Source organism: Marmota monax, unplaced genomic scaffold (genome assembly GCF_021218885.2).
Source record: "Marmota monax isolate L192 unplaced genomic scaffold, Marmota_monax_Labrador192_F-V1.1 WCK01_AAM20220418_F8-fsc00018, whole genome shotgun sequence".
Lineage (NCBI taxonomy): Eukaryota > Metazoa > Chordata > Mammalia > Rodentia > Sciuridae > Marmota > Marmota monax.
The window spans coordinates 5,115,259-5,140,679 of NW_026692201.1; the positions used below are offsets into that span (position 1 = coordinate 5,115,259).

The 25,421-nt window shown below is 38.8% G+C and overlaps 1 protein-coding gene and 1 non-coding gene across 3 annotated transcripts in view; both read right to left on the minus strand.

Moving 5' to 3' along the window:
* Positions 1-5,138: 5,138 nt before the first annotated feature.
* The window catches only part of Naip (NLR family apoptosis inhibitory protein), a 34,929-nt gene continuing 14,646 nt past the window's right edge, over positions 5,139-25,421 (minus strand). Inside the window, exons 7-16 of one of the 2 annotated variants that reach the window (XM_046427470.2) lie at positions 25,271-25,370; positions 21,622-21,703; positions 19,094-19,151; positions 15,692-17,809; positions 12,493-12,660; positions 10,689-10,841; positions 10,020-10,106; positions 7,933-8,097; positions 6,144-6,197; positions 5,549-5,664 (exon numbers count right to left, since the gene is read on the minus strand). In XM_046427470.2, the coding sequence (XP_046283426.1) occupies positions 6,190-6,197; positions 7,933-8,097; positions 10,020-10,106; positions 10,689-10,841; positions 12,493-12,660; positions 15,692-17,809; positions 19,094-19,151; positions 21,622-21,703; positions 25,271-25,370 (2,939 nt within the window). In that variant the 3' untranslated portion in view covers positions 5,549-5,664; positions 6,144-6,189. Of the gene's footprint in view, positions 5,665-6,143; positions 6,198-7,932; positions 8,098-10,019; positions 10,107-10,688; positions 10,842-12,492; positions 12,661-15,691; positions 17,810-19,093; positions 19,152-21,621; positions 21,704-25,270; positions 25,371-25,421 lie in introns of both variants that reach the window. The other variant, XM_046427467.2, reaches the window with a different exon arrangement.
* On the minus strand, positions 20,521-20,624 carry LOC124082873 (small nucleolar RNA U13). Its single transcript, XR_006848528.1, has one exon. It is a non-coding gene; the product is annotated as a small nucleolar RNA U13 (small nucleolar RNA).

Consider the following 25,421-nt stretch of genomic DNA (forward strand, 5'->3'; position numbering starts at 1 on the left):
CTCCTACTGATAATCCAAGGTTAGGAAACATGAGAAGGACATCATATTGCAAGAAATGGGAGCACATGCATAGGTTTTTTGGTCTATCTCCTTATGAAGCTACCAGGTTCAGTCATGGGGCCTCTACCTTATCAATTCCTAATCACCTCCTAAAGGCTCCATTTCTTTCTTTGTGTGTGTATGTGTGTGTGTGTGTGTGTGTGTGTGTGCGTGCGCGCGCGCACGCACTAGGGATATTGAACCCATGCAAGGCAAGCATGCAAGGCAAGCACTCTACCAACTGAGCTATATCCCCAGCCCTCAAAAGGCTCCATTTCTAAACACTGGAGTCAGAAAGAGTTTCTACTCTTAATACCACACAATGAGGATTACATTTTAACATATGAACCCTTGAAGGAACATGCTCAAACCATATCCAAACCAAAGCAAGAAAGAATCTTCCAGGAAAAGGAAATGACAAGTGCAGAGGCCTTGCACAAGAGTGGGTATGGAATGTTCAGGGAACAGCAAGGAAGCCAAGAGGGAGAGGGAAAGAAGAGATTTGGGAGGTAGAGGAACAGAAGTAGCAAAGGGTCAGGCCATGTGTAAGCCATTGTAAGGTTTTCAGCATTTACTTTGATCTGGGAGCCAGTGGAAGATTTTGAACTAGAGGTATAGTATGCTCTGACTATAGAAAGCCTTCCAGCTACATGTTGAAAACACTACAGGCGCCAAAGAAGGAAGTAGGCTAGTTCGGACCAGTGGGTAATGTTGGATCTGAGTGTGTTTTCCAAGTGCGGTCACCAGGATTTGTTAGTAGGTTAGATGCAGAATATGAAAGAGGAGTCAGGGATGACTCCAGTGACACTAAGGGTTTGGGCTAAACAACTGGGAGGAGAAGGTTTAGTGTGAAGGAAGCCTGTGAAAGGACTTTTTGTGGAGGGGAAGAATAGGACTTAGATTTTAGAGATGTGACATTTGTGATTCCCATTAGTATGAGTGGAGGGGGATAAGGGTGTAGCTCAGTGGTAGAGCATTTGCCTAGCATGTGTGAGACCCTGGGTTCAATCCCCAGTTCTCAGGGGTGGGGAGACGTCAGAGAATAGGTCTTGGCTAGAGATGGAAGTGTAGAAATTGGTGTAGACAGAAAATTTTAAAGCCATTCAACTGGTTGAGATAACTGAGGAAGTATTTTTAAGTTGAGAGGATGAACTGGGCACAGTGGCACATACTTGTAATGCCAGCAACTCCAGAGGTTTAGTTAAGTAGGAGGATCACAAGGTCAAAGCTAGCCTGGGCAACTTAGCAAGACCCAGTCTCAAAAAATAAAAAGGTCTGGGATGTACTTCAGTGGTAGAATGCCTCTGGGTTCAGAGATGTCAGAGAACCCTGGGATACCCCTAGGGTTAGATCAGATAGAAGAAAAACAACAAAGGAGACTGAGATGAAGCTCTCAATGAGGGAGGTTCCAGAAAGCCAAGAGCCATGTCCTGGAAGCCAGTGGAAAAAAGTGTTTTGAGGAGGAAGGGGAGGGGGTAACAGGCTATCTCAAAGCCACCAATAGATCAGTTCCATGCTGCTAACAAGATGAAGATAGGAATGTTCACTAATCCAGCAGTGTGGAAGTCATTCACGATGCTCAAAACAGCTATGACAATGGAATGGAGGAGATAAAAGCCTGGTGGGAGACAACATAAGGATGAAAGAACATTTATCAGAACATAAAACAAACTCTTTCAAGGAAATATGTATTTCTGTATTTTTATAATTATAATTCTTGTGTATTTCTGGATATTAATAAAATACTTGACATAGCTTTGTTTTAGTAAGTTATTTACATGACACTTGTATTCATGTATGTTTTTTAATTTTTTTGACATTTTTTTTTTAGTTGGACACAATACTTTTATTTATCTTTATGTGTGGTGCTGAGGATCGAACCCAGCGCCTCACACATGCTAGGCGAGCACTCTACTGCTGAGCCACAACCCCAGCTCTATGTGTGTGTTTTGATGTAAAATATATTTCTAATTGTGGGTCATGGTAAAAAAAGAAAAAAAGCCTGAAAATAAGAAGTTAGATCAAGAAGGTGCAGGGAATGTTTGGGAAAAGAGGTTGAAAATATAGGGGATTTTGCAAGCCCAGCACAGTGGCACATACCTGTAGTCCCAGCTACTTAGATGGTAAAGGTGAGAAAATCCTTTTGAGCTCATGAGTTCAAGTCTGGCTTAGGCAACACTGAGACCCTGTCTCAAAAGGGTAAGGGATTTTTTTTCCATGTGAGCACAGTAAAAGGATGCAGGAAGTCAGAGTGGGCTGGAGTGTGTACTCAAGGAGACAGAAATTTAGGTTCTTTTCCATCCACACTCTTACTGACTTACACCAGTTAATCAAGTTATCAGCCTTCATTGCTGGTCCTGCAAGACCCTCTAAAACTTGTCCTAACAGCAGGCTCAGTGTAAAGCCTTGTCAGTAGTGGGATACCGCTGAGGAAGGGGCTTCTTTTCCTAGTTCAGTGTGCTCCTACAGGCAGATGGTGCAGTGCCCAACTCCTATTACACCTTTTACAGAGCCCAATTCACCAGTACCAAGTAGTTAACCACATGCAGCCCTGTCCCCCACCCCTGACTCTTCTTAGCAAAGTGCCCCAAGCCCACACCTCTGTATGCTGCAACTAAATAGCACTAGCGAACCTGTCTCCTCTCCCACCGGAACTGGATTTTTTTTTGGGGGGGGGGGTACTGGGGATTTCAACCGAGGGGCATTCAACCATTGAGTAACATCCTCAGCCCTTTTTTTATTTTACTTAGAGATAGGGTCTCACTAATTTGCTTTGGGCTGAGTTGCTGGGGCTGGCTTTGAACTCTCAATCCTCCTGCCTTAATCTCCAGGTTATTATTTTTTGTAGCCCTTTTTTTGGGGGGGGGGGACAGAACCAGGGATGGAACTCAGGGGCACTCAACCACTGAGCCACATCCCCAGCCCTATTTTGTATTTTATTTAGAGACAGGGTCTCACCGAATGGCGAAGCGCTTCATCATTGCTAAGGCTGGCTTTGAACTCATGATCCTCCTGCCTCAGCCTCCCGAGCCACTGGGATTACAGGCATGCACCACCATGCCCAGCTTGCAGCCCTATTTTTTATTTTATTTTTAAAAATACTTAGTTGTAGATGAACACACAGTATCTTTATTTTTATATGGTGCTGGGGATTGAACCCAGTGCCTCACACGTGCGAGGCAAGCACTTTACCACTGAGCTACAGCCTCAGCCCCCTATTTTTTATTTTAAATATAATATTATAGGCAACTGTTAAAAAAAAAAAAACTACAGGATGGGAGTGAAAAATAAAAATGCCTTCTAGTCTCTCATCCCAGAGGTAAGTGGTATTAACATTTTAAAATAGTCTTCCAGAAATCTTTTTTCCTCAACTTTATTGAGGTATAATTGACAAACAAAAATCATATATTTAAGTTGTACCGACATGGATATTTGTTTTAGTCAGTTTTTTCATTACTGCGACTGGAAGACCCAAGCAGAACAACTGTAGAGGATAAAAAGATTATTTGAGGGCTCATGGTTTCAGAGTTCTCAGTCCATATATAGCCAGCTCTATTCCAGGGGGCTCCAGGTGAGGCTGAACATAATGTTGAAAAAGAGTGGCAGAAGGAAGCAGCTCACATGATGATTAGAAAGTGGAGAGAGAGACTCCCCTCCCAGATACAAAATATATACCTTAGAGCCACACCCCCAACCCCTTACTGCCTCCACCCACATCTCACCTGCCTTTAGTTACCACTCAATTAATCCCATCAGGTGATTAATTTACTGATTGGGTTGAGACTTACATAACCCAATTATTTCTTCTCTGAACCTTCTTGTATTATCTCACAATTGAGCTTTTGGGGGACACCTCACATCCAAACCATAACAGTATTCAATGTGATGATTCAACATACATTGTGAAATGATAAATGATTATCACAGTCAAGCTAATTAATATATCCAGAAATCTGTAATGCAACTAGAAATATTAAGAGGAGGGCTGGGGATGTGGCTCAAGTGGTAGCGCACTCGCCTAGCATGCGTAAGGCACTGGGTTCAATTCTCAGCACCACGTAAAAATAAAATAAAGATATTAAAAAAAAGAAATATTAAGAGGAGTTTAATTTTTGTGTGTGTGTGGTACTAGGAACAAACGGTGCCTTGTGCACAACTAGGCAAGCACTCTACCACTGACTTACTCCCAGCCCCAAAAGGTTTTTTTGTTTTGTTTTTTAAGTGGGATTCTATCATAGTTATACTGAGTAGAGTGGGTTCATAAGAAATCATAAGGGCATTATACATATGTTAAGCTCTCAAAAGCCTCTGGAATAAAGGCATTTTCCCCTGAACCCTATTTCTTCACATTGGCAATGTACAAAGAAATGGTACTCACTATACCAAGGCTAAATATGTAAAAGAAATCCTGCAAAGATTAAAAAATATCTCTTGGAAGAGATTCATCTGAATCCTGTGTTAAAGTCAAGTCTTGTCTTATTTCTGTGCGAAACTAATTCAATTATTAAATTAGCCACTTCTTACCCAAATTGAACGTTTCTTCATATTGTGGGGGTAGATTGTGTGCCTTTCACACCCTCTCCTTGTGGACCTTGACAGTGGAGGGTTCATTTTGTATTAGTGATTGTAGAGCTAATCAATAGCAGGAGAGCATCATTCAGAGCCTGCACAGGTACTGGTGATGATTTGTTTCTTAGATTCAGTAATGGGTGAGCAGACTTTTAAAATTATCATTATTACAAGTCTTACACATTTAATGATTATTCTTTAGTATTCAGTACTTAATAAGATGCTGGGTACAGTGGTGCATGCCTGTAATCCTAGTAGCTTGAGAGGCTGAGGTAGGAGGATCACAAGTTCAAAGCCAACCTCAGCACCTCATCAAGGCCCTGAGCAACCCAGTGAGACCCTGTCTCTAAATAAAATACAAAAGAGGGCTGGAGATGTGGCTCAGTGGTTGAGTGTCTCTGACTTCAATCCCTGATACCACCCCCCCCCCAAAAAAGATGGTTTTGATAATTAGGTTTTTATTTTTATTTTATGTTTTTGGTCTCGGAGATTGAACCCAGAGGTACTTAACCACTGAGCCACATCCCCAGCCCTTTTTACTTTTTATTTTGAGACAGTGTCTCATTAAATTGCAGAGGCTGGCCTCTGATTTCCAATTCTCCTGCCTCAACTCCTGAGTCAGTGAGATTACATGTGTGCCACTGTGCCCAGCCTAAATATTTTTTGAATCAGCAGTTCTTAGCTGAATTATTTACTTCTGAATGATTGGAGAGAATGGCAGTGTCCATTTCCATGAAATAATCAGGTGTTTCGATTTAGGATGTCTTTCTTTCATGGCATCAAGCAATGCAAGGTCTTCTGCATCCAGGAGCCAACTTAACATTTGAAGACTGGTGAGGCGTGGCAGGCGCAGCACACACTGACTCAAAGCCTTGACAGTGGTGGCCTGAGCTTTGATACAGGCTGTGAAATGCCTGGAGATGGTCAACTCTTGCAAGTTGGGCAGGTTGTCCAGTGCCCGAAAGAAATTTCTGTATCCTTCCTCTGTAATCTCATGATTGATGGAAAGATTTAAGTTCTCAAGCTTCTGGAAGCCTCCATTGATTGCAACCTTGGCTACAAAAACAAAAGAGAATCAGAAGGACTTCTATTTCAATGATGGTAGATGAGGGTTTTTAAATCAGCTTCCTCTCCCGCCACCACCATCATAATGAAGGTAGGAAATGCTGAATATAATTTTTTAATGTTTATCTTTTAGTTATAGGTGGACACAATATCTTTATTTTATTTTTATGTGGTTCTGAAGATCGAATCCAGTGCTTCACGCATGGCAGGCGAGCGCTCTACCTCTGAGCCACAACCCCAGCCCGCCAAATATAGTGTATTTTTAAATATCTCTTTAAAAGCCCCAAAGATAGCCATATTGCCAAAAGCAATATATAGATCCAATGCAATCCCATTAAAATACCAATGACATTTTTCACAGAACTAGGAAAAGCAATCCGAAAATTCATATGCAAGAACAAAAGATCCAGAATAGCCAAAGCAATTCTCAACAAAAATAGCAATGCAGGAGCTGGGCATGATGGTGATACCTGCAATCCCAGTGATTCAGGAGGCTAAGACAGGAGGACCCCGAGTTCAAGACCCTGTCTCAAAATATAAAAAGGGATAGGGATTTAGCTCAGTGGTAGAGTGCCCTTGGGTTCAATCTCCATTATTGAAGAGGAGAAGGGGGGGAAGCAATGATGTTGGAGGCATCACAATACCCAACTTCAAATTATATTACAGAGCCATTGTAACAAAAGCACCATGGTATTGGCATACAAAGACACACAAACCAGGGGAATACAATAGAAGTCAAAGATAAACCCACACAGCTACAGTCATCTGTTTTTGTTTTGTTTTGTTTTTGTGTGTGTGTGTGTATGTATGTGCCTAAAAATATGTAAGAGAAAAGACAGCCTCTTTAATAAATGATGCTGGAAAACATTAATTAATTTTGAGGCAAGGTCTTGCTAAATTAAGGAGGCTGGCCTCAAACCTGTGATCCTCCTGCTTCAGCCTCCCAGGTAACTGGAATTAGAGACCTGCACTACCACACTGAGCTGTGAAACACCATCTCTTTTTTTGCAGGGGTACTGGGGATTGAACTTAGGGGCACTCGACCACTGATCCACATCCCCACCCTTTCTTGTATTTTATTTAGACACAGGGTCTCACTGAGTTGCTTAGGGCCTTGCTAAATTGCTGAGATTGACTTTGATCCTCCTGCTTCCGCCTCGCAAGCTGCTGGGATTATAGGTGTGCACCACTGTACTTGGCTTGTGAGACACCAACTCTTTAAAAGAAAAAAAATCTTAAAATCCACCACAGTGGGAAAAGATAACATGACATAAAAGCAGACAGCTCATTAAACAAAATAAACAATGCAAGCTAGAAAGGTGAGAAGATAAATGCCAAGACAGAATTCTATACTCCCTGAAAAAAAAAATACATGTCAAAGATGAAGGCAAAATAAAACATTTCCAGACAATCAAAACACAAGACAGTTCATTACCAGCTAACCCACTGGAAAAGAGATATTACAGGAGGTCTTCAGACAGAAGGAATGTGACCCCCTCATGAAAGGAAGTACAGGAGACCATAAAGAGCAACAGGCATAATAAATGTGTGGCCATGTATAAGAATATTCATAGAGACATTATTCATAATAAGCCAAATGTGTGTGTGTGTGTGTGTGTGTGTGTGTGTGTGTGAAGTGCTAGGGCTTGAACCCAGGTTCTCACACATGCCAGGTAAGCACTCTACCACCGAGCTACACCCTCAGCCCTGATGTTCTGTGTGCTAATCTGCTTCATTGTTACCCATATGTGGTATGGGTATTTTCAAGTATGTTCACTGGAAAAGTCATTGATTTGTATACTTAAAAGAGTTTTATGCCTTTCTGTATGTATATTAATCTTCAATTGAAAAAAAAAGTACTTTGAAAATATTTGGCCAGGTGTCTGAAACATTAGTTGTCAAGAATACAGACATGCCTGGGGATGTAGCTCACTGGGAGAGTGTTTTCCTAGCACACATATGTGAGGCCCTGGCTTCATCCCCAGTATCTCTCACACACACAAACAAAAGAATAGAGACTTGCAGGCTTGGATAGCTTCAAAAGGGAGGCGTTCTTGAACGTCCAGATCTGACTAGGATGAATTTAAATCCACAGAAGGACATGGAAGGAACAATATGATAGTAAGAGTGAGGAAGTAGGTTGAAAACTTCAGGAGAGGCAAATGTGTTTATAGATACTTCGCAGCGGAAAGCTTGAGTAGCCCCCCGCCCCCACCCACTTCCCTGTGAGCTGAAATCCTTTCTCTAAGAATAGCTCACCAATTTCCATCAGGCTGTCATCATTCAAAACTTGGTAAAAGGAGAGGACTCGGAGACATTGAAGCTGCTGACACTGCTGGATAATCAGTTTTGCCACTTGACGAATCCCATCCCCAGTAGGAAGGATCAGCTCTTCCAAGTGATTAAGAGAACCTAAAGTATAGGCTGTCAGAGAAATTAAATTAAAAAAAAAAAGCTATTCTCTTTGTACAGTTAATTCCTATACATCAGTAGTCTGTAACTTAAAAAATCATGCACCATCTGAAGACTCCATGTAGCGTAAAGGCCATTCCTCATCCTCTCCATGGGAACGAGAAAAGGGGTAGCACACACTTCCTCCATCCTCCCCTGACCGGTTTCTACTGTCCTGAAGTCTAAGATGCCTATTATATTTCCATTTTCTTTTTTACGGTGAATTGTGGTTACTCTGGTAGCTCTGCAGTGCTTTCAACCCCCTTTCTTCCCATCCCACTCCCTTTCTTCCCATCTATACTCACTGAAAAAAAATCATCTTCAATGATTTCCACATTGAGGAAATTTACACTGAGTACTAAAACCTCACCATCTACCACTCTGATAACCTTCATTTCCACTTTGACCCCTCCTTAGCATGCCACATTGTGAATCTCTTTAAAAATTTTTCTATGCATTAAAGTTTTTTGAATACTTTCTAGCATAAAACAAACTTCTAGGCTTTCCCAGTTTCAGTTCTTGAATGACCCATTGCTCCATAGACTGTGGTTCCTTTATGAAAAGAAAATTTAGAAATCAAGATCTGGGGGCTGAGGATGTAGCTCAGTGACACAGTAAGGACCTTCCCCAGAACCAAAAAACATAACAAAAACAAAAAATCACTAGAAATCAAAATCTGGGCCTTTTGCCTCATTGTGTCTCTGAAAGCAGGATGGGTCACCCACAGCTGTATGCGAGCCAGCTGCAGAAATTCCGCCCCAGTTCTGGTTTTCATCCTTTGCTCACACCAAGCAAGGTTTGATCCAAAAATACAGCTTTAATATATACTGCCAACGACACCACTAGCACACAAAGATATAGTCTTCATTAGTTAGACTATGTAATCTTCCTTGAATAGATTATCCAAGACATCTGCCCACTGAAAGGAACCATACTAGCTCTTTTTTTTTTTAAGAGAGAGAGAGAGAGAGAGAATTTTTTTAATATTTATTTTTTAGTATTCGGCGGACACAACATCTTTGTTTGTATGTGGTGCTCAGGATCGAACCCGGGCCGCACGCATGCCAGGTGAGGGTGCTACCTCTTGAGCCACATCTCCAGCCCCATACTAGCTCTTTGTACAGAAAATTAAAATATTTAATCAGGCACAGTGGTGCACACCCATAATCCCAGCACCTCAGGAGGCAGAGGCAGGAAGATTACAAATTCAAGGAATTTTTCCAAGACAATTTTTCCACATCATTATTCCCTAAACAATGCAGCATAACAGCTATTACATAGCATTTACATTATTTTAAGGAGTATGAGTGATCTAGAATTGATTTAAAGTATATAGAAGCCAGGCACGGTGGTGCATACATACAATCCCAACTCCTTGGGAGGTTAAGACAGGAGACCTCAATTTCAAGGCCAGCCCCAACAATTTAGCATAATCCTGTCTCAAAAAACAAAAAGGATTGGGGACATAGCTCAGTGGTAGAGGACCCCTAGGTTCAATTCCCAATACTGGGGGTGTGGGGGGAAGGAGGAAGATGTGTGTGGGTTATGTGCAAATACTATACCATTACACCATTATGAGGGACTTGAGTATCTTCTGATTTTGGTATCAATCAGGGATCCTGGAAACAATCTAGTGGATACTGAAGGACAACAGTACATATCTTTTTTTTTTTTTTTTTTTTAGTTTTCGGCGGACACAACATCTTTGTTTGTATATGGTGCTGAGGATCGAACCCGGGCCGCACGCATGCCAGGTGAGCGCGCTACCGCTTGAGCCACATCCCCAGCCCAACAGTACATATCTTGCTTTGTTGTAGCTAATTAAAAATAGAAGAAAGGGGTTGAGAGAGGGAGGGAATAAGGAATAAGTAAAAATAACTGCTTTGAAAACATACCAAATTTTTCAGATGTTTCCTTGTCTGGAAATTGTTGGAATGAAAGATTTAATATCTTCAGAGAGAGAAAATTTGGCAAAATGGTGACTATGAGAGAGAAAATAAAAATTTAGTTATATCACTTATATTTCTTATAACAAAGAGTAACATCTTTAAATAATATTTGAGAAGTGATCAACATTAATAAAATAATTCAGACTGAATTAGTTTGACTAAGAGGATACAAATCCTTGCTCAGAAAACGATTCTGGAAACAATAAAAATGTTTTTTTTTTTTTAAAGTTTGGATATTTTATTTTATTTTTGAGAGAGGAGAGAGAGAGAGAGAGAGAGAATTTATTTATTTATTTTTGGTTTTTCGGCGGACACAACATCTTTGTTTGTATGTGGTGCTGAGGATCGAACCCGGGCCGCACGCATGCCAGGCGAGTGCGCTACCGCTTGAGCCACATCCCCAGCCCCAACAATAAAAATGTTTAAAATTATAGAAACAATTAAGCTTTATTATTTGAGAAATTCATTAAAGATCAAGTATAAAATGTTCCTTGACATCAACTGCATTTTAAGATATTGACTCTTTTTATAGTGACTTTGACTTTGTAGAGTGCCTTTTAATATGATAGTCCACAGAAACATCTTAAATCAAAATTTTAAGTTTATAGTTCTTACCAAATGGGATGACATTAAAAAATGATTCAGAAAACCAAATTTCTTCAAGTTTCTTGCAGGAAGTGAGTGCAGTCATGAGAGACTCAAAATTCGAAAAGAAATTACATTTCAGATGGAAAACACGAAGGTTTGGAGAATTCTGAATCAATGTGACTGTAAAATATCAAGGGTTTTCAGAAATTAGAGGAAACTACAAAACTTTTTAAGTATTTTTATTTTTTAGTTGTAGTTGGACACAATACCTTTATTTTATTTATTTATTTTTATGTAGTGCTGAGGATTGAACCCAGGGCCTCATATGTGCTAGGCAAGTGCTCTACCGCTGAGCCACAACCCCAGCCCCAAATTACAAATTTCTATCAAAACAGCCTTGTAATTTATTGTTTTGTTCCAACAATATTGAATTCAAACAAGGCACCATGATATAATGATCTAAGAATCAGGTTGCTTTGGACTTGTATTTAAGTTCTGCAACTGACTGACGAGCAATTTAAACTTGGACAAATTACTGACTCTCTCTGGGGATCAGTTTTCTTTTCTAAAAAATTAGGGTTCAGAAGCCAGATGGTGTGGCACATGCCTGTAATCCTAGTTGTTTGGCATGCTGAGGCAAGAGAATCACAAGCCCAGCCTGAGAGATTTACTGAGACTCTGTCTCAAAAAAAATAAAAAAAATAAAAAATAAAAAAAGGCTGGAGGTACAGCTCTGTTGTTAAGAGTACTTGCATAGTTAGGTGCAAGGCCCTGAGTTCAGTCCCCAGCGGTACTAAAAACAAAAACAACCATAACAAAAGACTCCATAAGGTCACTTTCAGCTTTAACATCCTGTCTCTAAGTTTGTACATTGCATTTACACAATAAAAATGCTATGCAAAGAAACATAAAATGATGACAACTTTAAAGCAAAAACCTAAGTTTGATTCAAAAATTGCTGGCAAATTTAAGAAAACTATCTCTTTCAGCTTCAATTTCAATGAAGTTTTGCATGTAACTCTGTAGTCAATTTCATATGGAGCTTTACATTTCTTTAGTCTTTAGTGTTCAGCACTTACTAAATTAAGGAACTGATAGTGACTAAGTCGTTTTGCGAATATTGTATTTTAAAAGGAAGGTTGCACAAACTGTCCATCAACCATGAGAATAAGATGGCTAGCAACAGGAAAATGCTATCAATTACATATTCATCCCCCTGAGCTGGCAAATGTGTAAGGTGCAATGTAAGAACAACTTAAACAGAAACAAAATAAAAGAACCACAAACTAATTTGGAAAGGCAGGATGTTAAGGTTTAAGAAGGTCAGACTTAGGAGTCAAATTTTCTGTCTTTCAATCTATGTTTCCTAACTGTATGAACTTGAGCAAATTACTTAACTTCTTTGTGCTTCAATTTCCCCAGCTGTAATGGCAATAATAATAGTACCTTACCTCACAGAATGGGTATGAAGATTTAATAAGTTAAAATTTGTGAAGTACTTAGAAGAGTTCCAAGAATGTAGTAAACACTCAGTAATTACAAAGAGCTCTCTGCTTTCTTAATGAGAAAGAATGCTATTCCCACAATTTACCATAGATATACCTCAGTGGGAGAGGGCCCCATCCCCAATTCTGAAAAAAAAAAGTACATAGGAAAATGTGTGTAGGTTATGTGCAAATGCTACACCATTTTAAATGAGGGACTTGAGCATCCTCTGATTTTGATATCAACAGGAGGTCCTGGAATTCTAATACCTGTAAAAGTTTTAATTCTTAAATTAAAAGTAGTTTCTCTAACCAATGCAAAGACAAATAAATTGAGCCATGCTTACCTAGTTTTGAAGAATCATCTTCACCTAAAATATGAATCAATAATTTCTCCATATGGTGGAGGTTTGGGAATTCTTCAGGAATGACTGAAAAAGTATTTGGTTTGTCATCTAGTTTCACAGACAGTTCTTTCAGGCGCAGGAATTTGTCCAAGTTAGGAAAGATTTGATCTGGAAAGTGGCACACGTTTCTCATTATTACAGTGCTCCAAATAGAAATGTAGAAACTTTCATTTTGATTCATCAGCTATTTTCACATTTTCAAATGAAAACCTGTCAGATACCATTAAGTTTTCTTTTTTAGAAAGTATGCATATGCAGACATTGCTACCTGCAGCCTGTACTAATTACATTCTATATGGGAAGCCCTGTGTGACTCTCTGGACTTACAAAAATAAATAAAATATCTCCTCAATAACTGGCGTGAGAACAATTGAGTTTGCAGAAGCAAGAGAATGTAAAAAAAAATTAAATTCATTGAAATGGATCAATGGCAAACGTAAGAGATAAAATCATACAACTCCTAGATGATAGCATAGGGGTGAATCTTCATGACCTTGGACTTGGCAATGGATTCTTAGATATGACATCAAAAGCACTAGGGAAAAACAATTAATTAATTAATTAGACCTCATCAAATTTAAAACTTTTGTGCACTGAACACTATAAAGTGAAATTACAATCTACAGAATAGGAGAAACTATTTTTCAAGCCATATTTCTAATAAGGGTTTGATATACAGAATATACATAGAACTTCTACAACATAACAACAATATCAACAAAAAAATTTAAAATGGACAAAGAACTTGACTAGACATTTCTCAAAAAAAAGAGATACAGCCATCATGAGAACATGAAAAGATGATGTTCAATATCATTCAGTCATTAAGAAAATGCAAATCAAAAGCTCAATGAGATAACATTTCACATCTATTAGATGGTTTTATGATTAGCAAAAAAAAAAAAAAAAGAAAAAGAAAATAAAAACTGAGGATGTGGAGAAATTAGAACTCTTGCATATAACTGGTGGAAATATAACATGGTATAGCCACTGAAGAATAGTTTGCAAGTTCCTCAAAAAGCTAAACAGAATTACCATATGAAGCAGAAATTCTACCCATAGGATATACTCAAAACAATTAAAAAACAGGGCCTCAAACAGATACTTGTAAAACTAATGTTCATTGCAGCATTGTTCACAGTAGCCAGAAGACAGAAATCACCTAAGCGTCCATCAAGGGAGCAATGACTAAATGAAATGTGATATATAGGGACTGGGATTGTGGCTCAGTGGTAGAGCACTCACCTAGCATGTGTGAGGCACCGGGTTCGATTCTCAGCACTACTTAGAAATAAATAAAATGAAGGTCCATTGACAACTAAAAAAGCTTAAAAAAAAGAAATGTGATATATATATTGGACCTTCATTTTATATATATGAATATCATTCAGCTACAAAAAGAAATAAAGGGGCTGGACTCAGTGGCACATGCCTGTAATCCTGACTACTCAACAATGTGAGGCAGGAGGATAGCAATTTTAAGGTCAGTCAGACAAGTTACTGAGACTCTGTCTCAAAATAAAAAAAGAGCAAAGGCTGTCTCTCCCTTTGGAGATCACCCAAATCCTTCCTTGAATGTGTGCTCCTTCTTTATCCCCCAAACTGCTCACTCTTAAGATGACTGGTATTCTCCCTTGAATGTGTACTTCTTATTTTACCCCTAAAAGACATCTCTCCCTTGACATAGACTGCATTCTCACTTAAATGTGTAACTGCTATCCTAAATAAATCTGTGTCTGGAGAAAAAAAAAAAAAGAAAGAAAGAAAAAAGCAAGGTTGTATGCTGGAAAATAGCTCAGTGGTTAAGTACCACTGGGTTCAACCCCCTGTACTGCAGAAAAAAGAAAAAGAAAGAAAGAACAGAACAGAACCAGGGTGGTGCATGCTTGTAACCCCAGAGACTGCCGCAGGAGGATGGATCACAAGTTTGAGGCCAGCCTCATCAATTTAGCATGGCTTTCAGCAACTCAGCGAGACCCTGTCTCAAAATAAAACATAAAAAGGTCTGGGGATGTGGTTCTGTGGTTAAACCCTCCTAGGTTCAATCCCCAGTACCAAACAAACAAACAAAAAAAACCTGTTAAAATGGAAAATTTTATTATATATATTTTACCATAGTAAAAACATTTTTAATAGTCAAACTATTTCTAAATTTAATGATAAATATCAACCCACAGAATTAAAAAAAAAAAGCTGAATGACCCTCAAGTAAGACATACGCAAAGCAAAGCACAACTAGATATACTTCAGATTGTTGAAAGTCAAAGTTAAGAGCGGCAACAATTAGAAAATGAAAAAAAAAAATTAAATGCCATTTACAATGACATCAAAAAATATATGTACAAAGAAATAAATTTAAGGAGAGGTAGACAATGTTTACGCTAAAATGATCATATGTTGCTTAGAAGACACAAATGTATGAGAGACATTATTTCCTGTTTATCCTTTTCTTTTCTGGAGAAGCCAAGCACTTTTTTCCATCAGGTAGTTAGCATGAAGGTAATTTTTAAGCATCATTTAATATATAGATCATTATTTGCTAATAACAAGTAATTCACATCTGTTTACAAAGAGAAGTCACTAGTTAAATATTGATATTAACGTTGTTGTTGTTTTAAAAATATTTTTTAGTTGTTGATGTACCTTTATTTTTTATTATTTATATGTGGTTCTGAGGATGGAGTCCAATGCCTCACACATTCTAGGCAGGTGCTCTGCCACTGAGCCACGACCCCAGCTCCATGTTGTTGTTTTTTAACTGGGGATTGAAACCAGGGGTACTGGAGAGAGGGTACATTGCCAACCTTTTTCATTTTTAATTTGGAGACAGAGGCTTCCTAAATTTCCCAGACTGGCCTCAGAGGTGTGATCCTTCTGCCTCAGCCTCCAGAGTCACTAGGATTATAAGACATGTGCCACTACACCCATCTTATTTTGTTAATTTTATCTCAGTTATCTGAAAACCGTTCTATTTTTCAGGGGTCTTTCATTAATTACAGACTCAAAGCTTATTTTATGCCATTCTATCAAGGAACATTTTTGGTCTCATGTCCTCAGAAATTTTCATCTACCTAAAAACTAAGAATGAAGAAATAAAGTGTCACATTGGAACAGTCACCCCAAATCTATTTAGGTTTACCTTGTAGCTGGATTGTCCCTGAGATGTTAAGAGATTCCAGGGAAGGCAGGGTGAGAAGCAACTCCTGTTCTGGGGCACAGAGTTCACACTGGTGTATAGAGCACTTGGTGACAGAGGTCTTATTTAGCTCCAGAGCTGGGCGGATGCTTTCAATAAAGCCACTGCTGTGATCTAAATGGAGTTCAATGTGCTGTGAAGCTGAGAAAACTTCCATTAGAACCCTGAGCATCTCCTGATCCACAGCATCCACACTGGTCACCTGGACTTCCAGCAGGGGAATCTTGTACTGCTTGGAAGGCAGTTTCCAATAGCCAGCACTGATGTCTGGTGGCGCCCTGTGTTGTAAATCCAGAAAGCTGTTTATGGTCTCTTCCTGTTCAGCTACATTTTCCTCAAATTCTTTCATAGGTTTAAAGGTAGAAGCATAGTCCTGATCTATAGTTGGTACCTGTGATTTGTTGATTTCCCAACATTTTTCCAGGGATGAAAATTTTGGGAAATTTTTCCTTTTCTTTCCTTGTATGGAGACAACAATACTCTTCAACAACAACAGGCTTTCTGGGTGGTCAAAAAAGTACTGTAAATTAAGTATATTCAAAGTCAGTGTTCTCCCTTGAAGGAATTGCAAAATAAATGGAGAACATGCAGCAACAGTGTTACTTTGATAAGCAATTTTTAGAGCAAGAGCCAATAACTGTTTTGAAACCAGTGAATAGTAAGTGTTTGGAGCCAGTTGCCATATCACCCTAAGAAATTCCATATATGTTGAAATATCTGGACGGTGCTTCAGGTAGTCATCATTTTCTGACATATCTTCCAATGATTCTTTATTATCCACCAAATGAAGCAAATGAGATACAAGTTTTGGCCCTGCCTTTGATGAAGGGTGGCTGGAAACATATTTCAAAAAATTCTCATAGGGAAATACAGCCATCATGGATGACTTAATTTGTTTCAAATAATAAAGTCCCAAATCTTGATCATCCTGCCTGTCTGAATCCAGGAGTTCAATCAGCCTTATCCCAGCAAGAAATTCTTGAAAAGTAGGACTTAAAAACTGATAGACTGGTCTCAGTCTTTGGGCTGTGAATTTGCTCATCAAACACATGGTTAGATCTTCATCTTCATCAACCCCTGCTTCTTTGAGGTCATTGTCAGTAAACTCAAAGCAAGATGAAAAAAATCCTTTCAGGGCCAGCTTACTGCAGGAAGATATAATTTCTTTGAAACGTTCAGTTATAGATTTGTGCTTTAAAAAAAGGTAATCCATATAGGATTTGAAAACAGCCACATCATCAAAGAACTGATCAAAAGGACACTGAAACCAGTTAGTACAGATTGCTGCCACAAAGAGGGGAGTTTTCTGAATTCCCTGCAAATTTGTATTCTTTCCAAAGTGAACCATCATCTTTCGCAGACGAGTCATATTATGTGGAAAGAGCTTCCGTAATAGAAAGATAGTATTATAAAAGGGAAACGCTTGGATCTCTAGAATCGTATCTAAGTATCGGCGGATGTTCCTGGCCCTGTTTGTATGGATGGCAATCAACAAGCAGGATCTTAATGAGTGGTTTTTTTTAATCAGCTTTTCTATGACTTGAGGGAATGAGCACATTTCTTTGTAATCATCCAAAAGGAATAACACCTGATTCTTTAACTGCTGGATGATGTTCATCAGGCATATTTCAGTAACAGTTCCTTCTGTCTCTAGGAGTTGGTCACAAATGATGCTGGCCAGCCCCTGGTCTGGTCTGGTAGAACTAAGGGAGAGATAGAAGACCAGCTGGAATCTGTTCAGCAGAGGACAGCATCCTGATGCCCAGAGAAAAGCTATTTTCTTCAATAGGACCGTCTTTCCACTACCAGTTTCACCTTCCACACACATTACAGAGTTCAAGTTGGCAAAGACCTCAGGCAACACCATGGGTTCTTGCACAGTGCTGCTGATATGCTTTGAAATGATGGACAGATCACAACCCAGCAAGTGGTCAGTGGCTACTTTGGAAGAGAGCTCCAGCAAAGACATGTGGCGGAAACTGGCACTGGTGTAGACTGTTCTCAGTTTCTCACTCAGATTCTTTGCCTCTTGAAACCATTGGGTTTTGTCCTGTGCCACTTCTGTGGAGAGAAGGGAGGCACAGCTGGGATTCACAGTCACATCTCTCTCAATCCTAATACCATATTCTTTCCATACCATGATTCTGCCTATCTACTACAGATGGACTAGGACCTTCCACAGCTATCCATGATCCCCAGTTTGGGATTCTCTTCTAGCTTTTTCCATGAAACCAGAATGTGGGGAGCATGAACCCCAGTACCCTACTTGACATGGGGACCTAGAAATGTGCTTATTAGGAGCATCCTGGAATTCTATACTTTCCCATTTTAAAACCTCAGGAGAGAAATTTGCTGCGTGGTGCCTTTCAACATTAGTTTGTATCTGAAACACATTGATTACCATGGATTCAGTCCTGCATTCACTCTGGAAATGCCAGAAGAACCCTGAGTTTCTTTCAATATAAAATAGTCTCCATTTCAGTGCTGCTCTGATCTATGAGATCTTTGGACAATTACAAATTTTTTTTAAAAAAATATTTTTTAGTTGTTGATGGACATTTTTATTTTATTCATTTATTTATATGTGGTGCTGAGAATTGAACACAGTGCCTCATATATGTGAGGTAAGCACTCTACCCCAGCTCCACAAATACTTTTTTCTCAAATCTTTGCATACAAATATATTTACACATACATATAATCCCATGTGCTGCTTCCAAGTTTTTTTTTTTAATTTACTTAGTCTTTTATTATTGGACCTTTAGAATAAATCTAGAATAGCTTGTTGTCTAGAACACACTTGACATGTGTTACCTGTTACATGTTCCATGATTACCTGGCAACTTTGGAATTAATGATTGTATTTCGTTAGCATTCTTTCATTTATGAGTACCAAGACCCATTCTATGATTAGTAAAGACATGCTTTACATGCATTCTCACTAATCCTTACCACGATTATTCCAGGAGATGGTATCACCTTTTCATAGATGAGAGATATGAAGTTCTAAATGGTTTGAAATTAAAAACTAAGGAGTTCAGATAGGATTCCTGCTTAAATTGTCCAATTCTACCATGGAGAGGGGCAACAGAGCATAAGGGTTTAGTGAAACACAATGCATGGGCCGGTTCTAGCTCTGCTACTTATTACTGCCTTTCTGATCTTAGATAAATTATCTCACCTTTCTGCGTCTGTTTCCTGAAACTAATAATAATACTTACATCATAGGGATTATTGTGATGATTAAATAGGAATTAATCAACTAAGCCTCAAGTACATATATTATCAATGAGTAACTATTATTATTCTACCTCCTAAATAAACATTTTACTTCCAAGTTCTTACCTGGCCCTATAGAATTTACTGCTTCTGAATATTCAAGATTGTTTTCGGTTGTAGTTTCCTTCAAAAAAGAAAATTCTTTATTAAGTAAAAATTTGCATAAGAGAGTGGGACATCATATTATTATTGAGGATCCAACATCTTCTAAACACAGCCCATCCTCAAATGTTTATGCTAAAAGGAGTGCTCTAAATGCAAAATAATTAACCATTTGCAAACATCTGCAAGATTGTACATGTGTTCTTAGACGACTGTGTCAGTCAGCTTTCCGTCACCGGGAAAAACTATCTGATTAAAAAAACTTGGAGGAGGAAAGATTTATTTTGGCTCACAGTTCCAGAAGCTTCAGTCTGACCAGCTTCAGTCTTCCAGAGCTGACCAGCTCCAAGGCAGAAATATCACGGCAGAAGGACATGATGGAGGAAAGCTGCTCATCTTGTGACAGCCACAAAGCAGAGAGAGGGAGGAAGGGGCCAGGGACAAGATATACCCTTCCAAGGCATGCTCCTAGTGACCTACTTCCACCAAGTAGGCCCCACTTCCTACTGTTTCCATCACCTCTCAATAATGCCATCCAACTATTAGTCCATCAACGCATTAATCCATTAATTTGGTCAGAGCCTTCATGATCCAATCACTTCCCCAAAGCTCCACCTCTGTACTTTGCAAAGTACATGCAACACACTGAAGACTAAGCCTTAAACACATGAATCTTGGGGGATACTTCATATAAACAAACATAACAATGATACATATATGGTACATTCCATGGTGAATACTTTTAAGATAATCAGAATCTATAATAATGTTTAGAGCAAGAAGAACCCTGAGGTGCAGCCTCTGTCCTTAGTTAATAAATATATGTTTATTATTACACACCTGGAATGTATGTTTCTTCCTTTTAAAAATGAACTATTTTGGGCTGGGGTTGTAGCTCTGTGGTAGAGCACTTGCCTTGCATGTGTGAGGCACGGGGTTTGATCCTCAGAACCAAACAAAAATAAATAAATAAGTAAGTAAAGATATTGTGTCCATCTACAACAAAGAAAATATTTTTTAAAAAATGAGCTATTTTTAAAAGGGGCTCGGGGTATGGCTCAGTGGCAGAGAACTTGTTTAGCATGTGTGAAAAGAAAAAAAACAGTAAGAATAACCTATTTATATGTCTCCAAATATTTTCTTCAATGCCACTTTTTAAAAATTTTTATTTTTTTGTGGTACAGTTGATTGAACACAGGGGAACTTTACCACTGAGCCATTGTCCCAGCCCTTTATTAATTAATTAATTAATTAATTTTGAGACAGGGTCTTGCTAAGTTCCCGAGGCTGGCCACAACCTTGTGATTCTCCTGCCTTAGACTACTGAGTTGCTAGAGTTACAGACTTGGACCACCATGACCAGCTTCAATGTCACACCCTTCACCTTTTTACATCAAATGGGTCACATACAGACATTGTAACAAGGTTTGAGGGAGACACATCTCACAAAATGGCATAAAAACCCAATCATCACACTTAAACACCCACTTATGATCACAATGTTATTTTTGCGGGGGTCAGGGGACGGGTACCAGGGATTGAACTCAGGGGCACTCGACCACTGAGTCACATCCCCAGCCTTATTTTGTATTTTATTTAGAAACTGCGTCTCAATAATTGCTTAGTGCCTTGCTAAGTTGCTGAGGCTGGCTTTGAACTTGTGATCCTCCTGCCTCAGTCTCCAGAGCCCCTGGGATTACAGGATTGCACTACCGCGCCCAGCTTCAATGCCATTTTGAATTAGATTTTATTGTTTGTTTGCAGTACTGGAGATTAAAGCCTGGACCTTGTACATGCAGTGAACTATATCCCTAGACCTTTTTTAAATTTTATTTTGAAATAGGTCTCAAAGCTGCCCAGGCTGGCCTCAAAGTTGTGATTCTCCTGCTTAAGCCTCCCAAGTAGCTGGGATTTATAGGCAGGCACCAACATACCTGGTTTCACTGTCAATTTTTAATTCTCAAATATAAAAGACATACCAAGTGAACAGAAAATTGCTTTGTTTTCTTTCTGTGGGATGACAAACATAACAGTCCAAAATAAGGTGGTATGTGTTTGTTATCTATCAAACTGATAGTTGGCTTATATCTCAGAGAACTAATAGGATTTCTCAGTTTAAGGGGGTCAACCTATTATCTGGATTTATGATTTTGCTGGGCATTCATTCCTAAAAAAGGCCAAGTAGGAAGTCAGGCCTTACTACTTGCCAGATGAAGATCACAGGTGAGATCCATTTAGCTTGGAGCTGATCAACTCTTAAGTCTGAAAGAGTCTGAGCCCCAAAGTAGAAGGAACTGATTGTACCTTTCATGAAGCTAGAGATTGTACCATCCTGGTTTACGTGGTATCCCCATCTGCACCTAGCACTTGATAGGGGCTTAGTAGATAGTCATGGAATTTATTTATTTACTTATTTATAATGAGCAATTACTCTTCAAAACAGTTTTCAATCACATGATCACAGACTGCTGAAGTAGACAGGTGTTCATTACCATTACTTCAGGAAGTTCACCATGGCTCTGAAGGTCTGGAATCACTTCTGCAGTGGACTTCATATTTTGGAGAAATGGACAACTAAGCATAAAAGGTATAAGTTACACAAGAGTTGCTCTAATTAAACACTTGCATTACACTTTTTTGGGGGGAGATACCGAGATTGAACCCAGAGGTACTTGACCACTAAGCCACATCCCCAGCCCTATTTTGGATTTTTTTTAGAGACATGGTCTCACCGAATTGCTCAGCACTTCGCTTTTGCTGAGGCTGGCTTTGAACTCATGAACCCTCCTGCCTCAGCTTCCCAAGCTGCTGGGATTACAGGTGTGTGCCACTGCACCTGGCATATTATGCTTTTAAAAAGCAGAGTTTTAATGACAAGAATTAAGTATAAAACTAACATTTTCAGTGACTCTGTCAGTTTCATAAACACATAAGACATTTAGACTGTGGCTTTCAGCAATAGAAATGTACATAGTTTGTAAAGCCAGGGAATTTGGTGGGATGAGTGTATATTTAATGTTCATCCATAAAACCAACTAGGATTAATTTAAAGAATCAAAATTAGAGAAAGCTACATGTACAAATCTAAGGCATTTGCAGGGAAATGGATGGCATTAGAGAAGATTGGCTAAGTGAAGTTAGCCAATCCCCCCAAAACAAATGCCGAATGTTTTCTCTGATATAAGGGGGGTGACTCAAAGTGGAATAGGGAGGGAGAGCAGGGGAGGAAGATTACATCTAGATAGGGAATAGGGGTGGGAGAGAAAGGGAAGGAGAAGGGGAACAACAAGGATGGTGGAAGGAGATGGTTATCATTATACAAAATACATGTATGAAGATGTGAATTTGGTGTCAACATACCTTATATACAAACAGAGATATGATAAATTGTATATAAAGGAGTATTAAGAATTGTAATGCAGGGCTGGGGATGTGGCTCAAGCGGTAGTGCGCTTGCCTGGCATGCGTGTGGCCCGGGTTCGATCCTCAGCACCACATACAAACAAAGATGTTGTGTCTGCCGAAAACTAAAAAATAAATATTAAAAAATTCAAAAAAAAAAAAAAAAGAATTGTAATGCAGGGGCTGGGGATGTGGCTCACGCAGTAGTGCGCTCGCCTGGCATGCGCGGGGCACTGGGTTCGATCCTAAGCACCACATAAAAATAAAAAAGAATAAAGATGTTGTGTCCACCAAAAACTAAAAAATAAAAAAAAAAGAATTGTAATGCAAAAAAATCAATAAGAGAGCTCATGTATAATGTCATAATTTGGCATGAACATACTTTATATACAGAGTTATGAAAAATTGTGTTGTGAATGAATTATTATGAATGTAATGCAGTCCACTATTGTGATGTATGAAAGAAACAAAAGACATTAGTGGGAAAAAAACAGTCAAACAGCTCAGTGGTAAATTTCCTTTGGGGTAAATCCCCAGTACCAAAAACTAAGACAAAATAACTTCCAGTCTAGAATCCTATACCTAACTAAATTACCAAAATTGTGAGAGTAGGAGAAAATAGATACACCCATTAAAATATATGTGTTATATTCAAACTAAAATCATATATCTCTTACACAATCTTTCCAAGAGTACTGTGGCTGAGTAGTCCTCCAAAATGAGAAAGTAAACCAAGAAGAGAATGAGATTAGATCCAGGAAATAGAAACAACACAGGAGAGGAATGTCCAGGATGATCATGAAGATCCCAGGATCCCAGGATGACTATAGGATAAGTAGTTCATGCTGCAGCGAGTCAAGACATTCTGGGAGAAACTCCTTCAAGGAGATGAAAATGATGAGATATTTGATAGATTAGAATGACTGAGAAGATATCTAAACACTTGGGAGAATTTGAAGATGAACTGGTGCTAAGTGCATAAAAAGCTAAGGAAATAGCTGTAAGATAACTGAAAAAAAAACAACCGGAAAATAAGTGTTGACGAGGCTATAGAGAATTTGGAGCCTTCATATATTGTTGATAAGAAATTAAAATGGTGGAAAACAGTTTGACAAAAAGCTAAAATTGAATTACCATATAATCTAGCAATTCAACTCCTCTATACCCAAAAGCATTGAATACAGGTACTCAAACAGTATCTTCCACTTTGTAGTAGCACTATTCATAAAAACCAAAAGGTAGAAACAACTCAAATGTCTAAGAACCAGTGGATGGATAGATAAAATGTAGTATATCCATATAGAATATTATTTGGCTTCAAAAGGAATAAAATACTGATACGCTTTAGAACATGGATAAACCTCCAAAAAATATGCTAAGTGAGAGAAGCCAGGGGGCTGGGGTTGTTGTAGTGGTTGTTGCTGGGGTTGTTGCCTAGCACATGGGAGGCACTCGGTTTGATGTTCAGCACCACATAAAAAATAAATAAATAAAATAAATATAACAAAGAAAGAAACACACCAGACACAGCATGGAAGCATATTGCATGCTTCCATTTGTGTGAAATGTCTACTTGGGTAAACCCAGAGGCACAAAGCAGATTGGTGTCTATCAAAGGTGTGGCATGGAATAGCACGGAAAGATGAGGAGTGACTGCTTAATGAGTAGAGTTTTCTTTTGGGTTGATGTTTTGGAGTTAAGAAGATGATTGCACAATATTGTAAATGTACTAAACACCACTGAACTGTGCATTTAAAAAATGGTTAATGTGGGGCTGGGGTTGTAGCTCAGTGGTAGAGCGCTCGCCTAGCATGTTTGAGGCACTGGGTTTGATCTTCAGCACCACATAAAAATAAATTAATAAAACAAAAGTATTTCATCCATCTACAACTAAAATATTTTTAAATGGTTAATATGCGGATTTTACTTCAAAAAATATACAAACATCCTCTTAAGGCAATTATTACTTCCTACATAAAATGATGTACGTGCCAGGCCTGGTGGTGCACACCTATAAATCTAGCTACTTGGGAGGTTGAGGCAGGAGGATCACAAATTGCAGGCCAGCCTCAGCAACTTAGTCTTAAAAAATTAAAAAAAAAAAGACTGGAAATATATCCCAGCGGCAGAGGATGTGTCTATTTTGTGCTAGGCCCTGGGTTCAATCCTTAGTACTGGGAGTAGGGGCAAATGACAGGAAAGGAAAAAAAATGCCACAATTTATTACAAGCTTTAGCTCTGCATTGTATTTACGTAGTTATAATAAAGTAAACATGTAAAATAAAAATATTGATCTGGGGTGGGGTTGTGGCTCAGTGGTACAGTACTCGCCTGGCACAAATAAGGCACTGGGTTCGATCCTCAGCACCACATAAAAGAATAAATAAATTAAATAAAGGTATTGTGTCCATCTACAACTAAAAATATTTTTTAAAAAATATCGATCTGGGCTGGGGATATAGTTCAGTTTGTAGATAGGACAAGGACATAGGTTCAATCCCCAATACCACACACACACAAAAATATATATATATTGATCTAACCCAAACCAAGACATAACTATAATGAGAGGAAAGATAGACAGGAAGTGTCATGGTAACAAAGGGATGAAAGACATGAAGACACGTCCTCATCGTCTGAATCAGAGAAGAAACTAAACACTTCATCCATAGATATAATAAGGGGGAAATCATTAAAGTGCACTCAAAGTCATAGACACTAAACATTCATTCTGCTCACTTGGGAAAATGTTTGGTGTGATCTTCTAATGGGTCATCCTCTTCCTTCCAGTTATGCAAACATCCTCCACAGGAAAAACACTGAACAATGTCCTCTACACCTGGAAGGAAGAAAACTTGATCAGTGTCACTGTTGTGTGCATTCATCAACT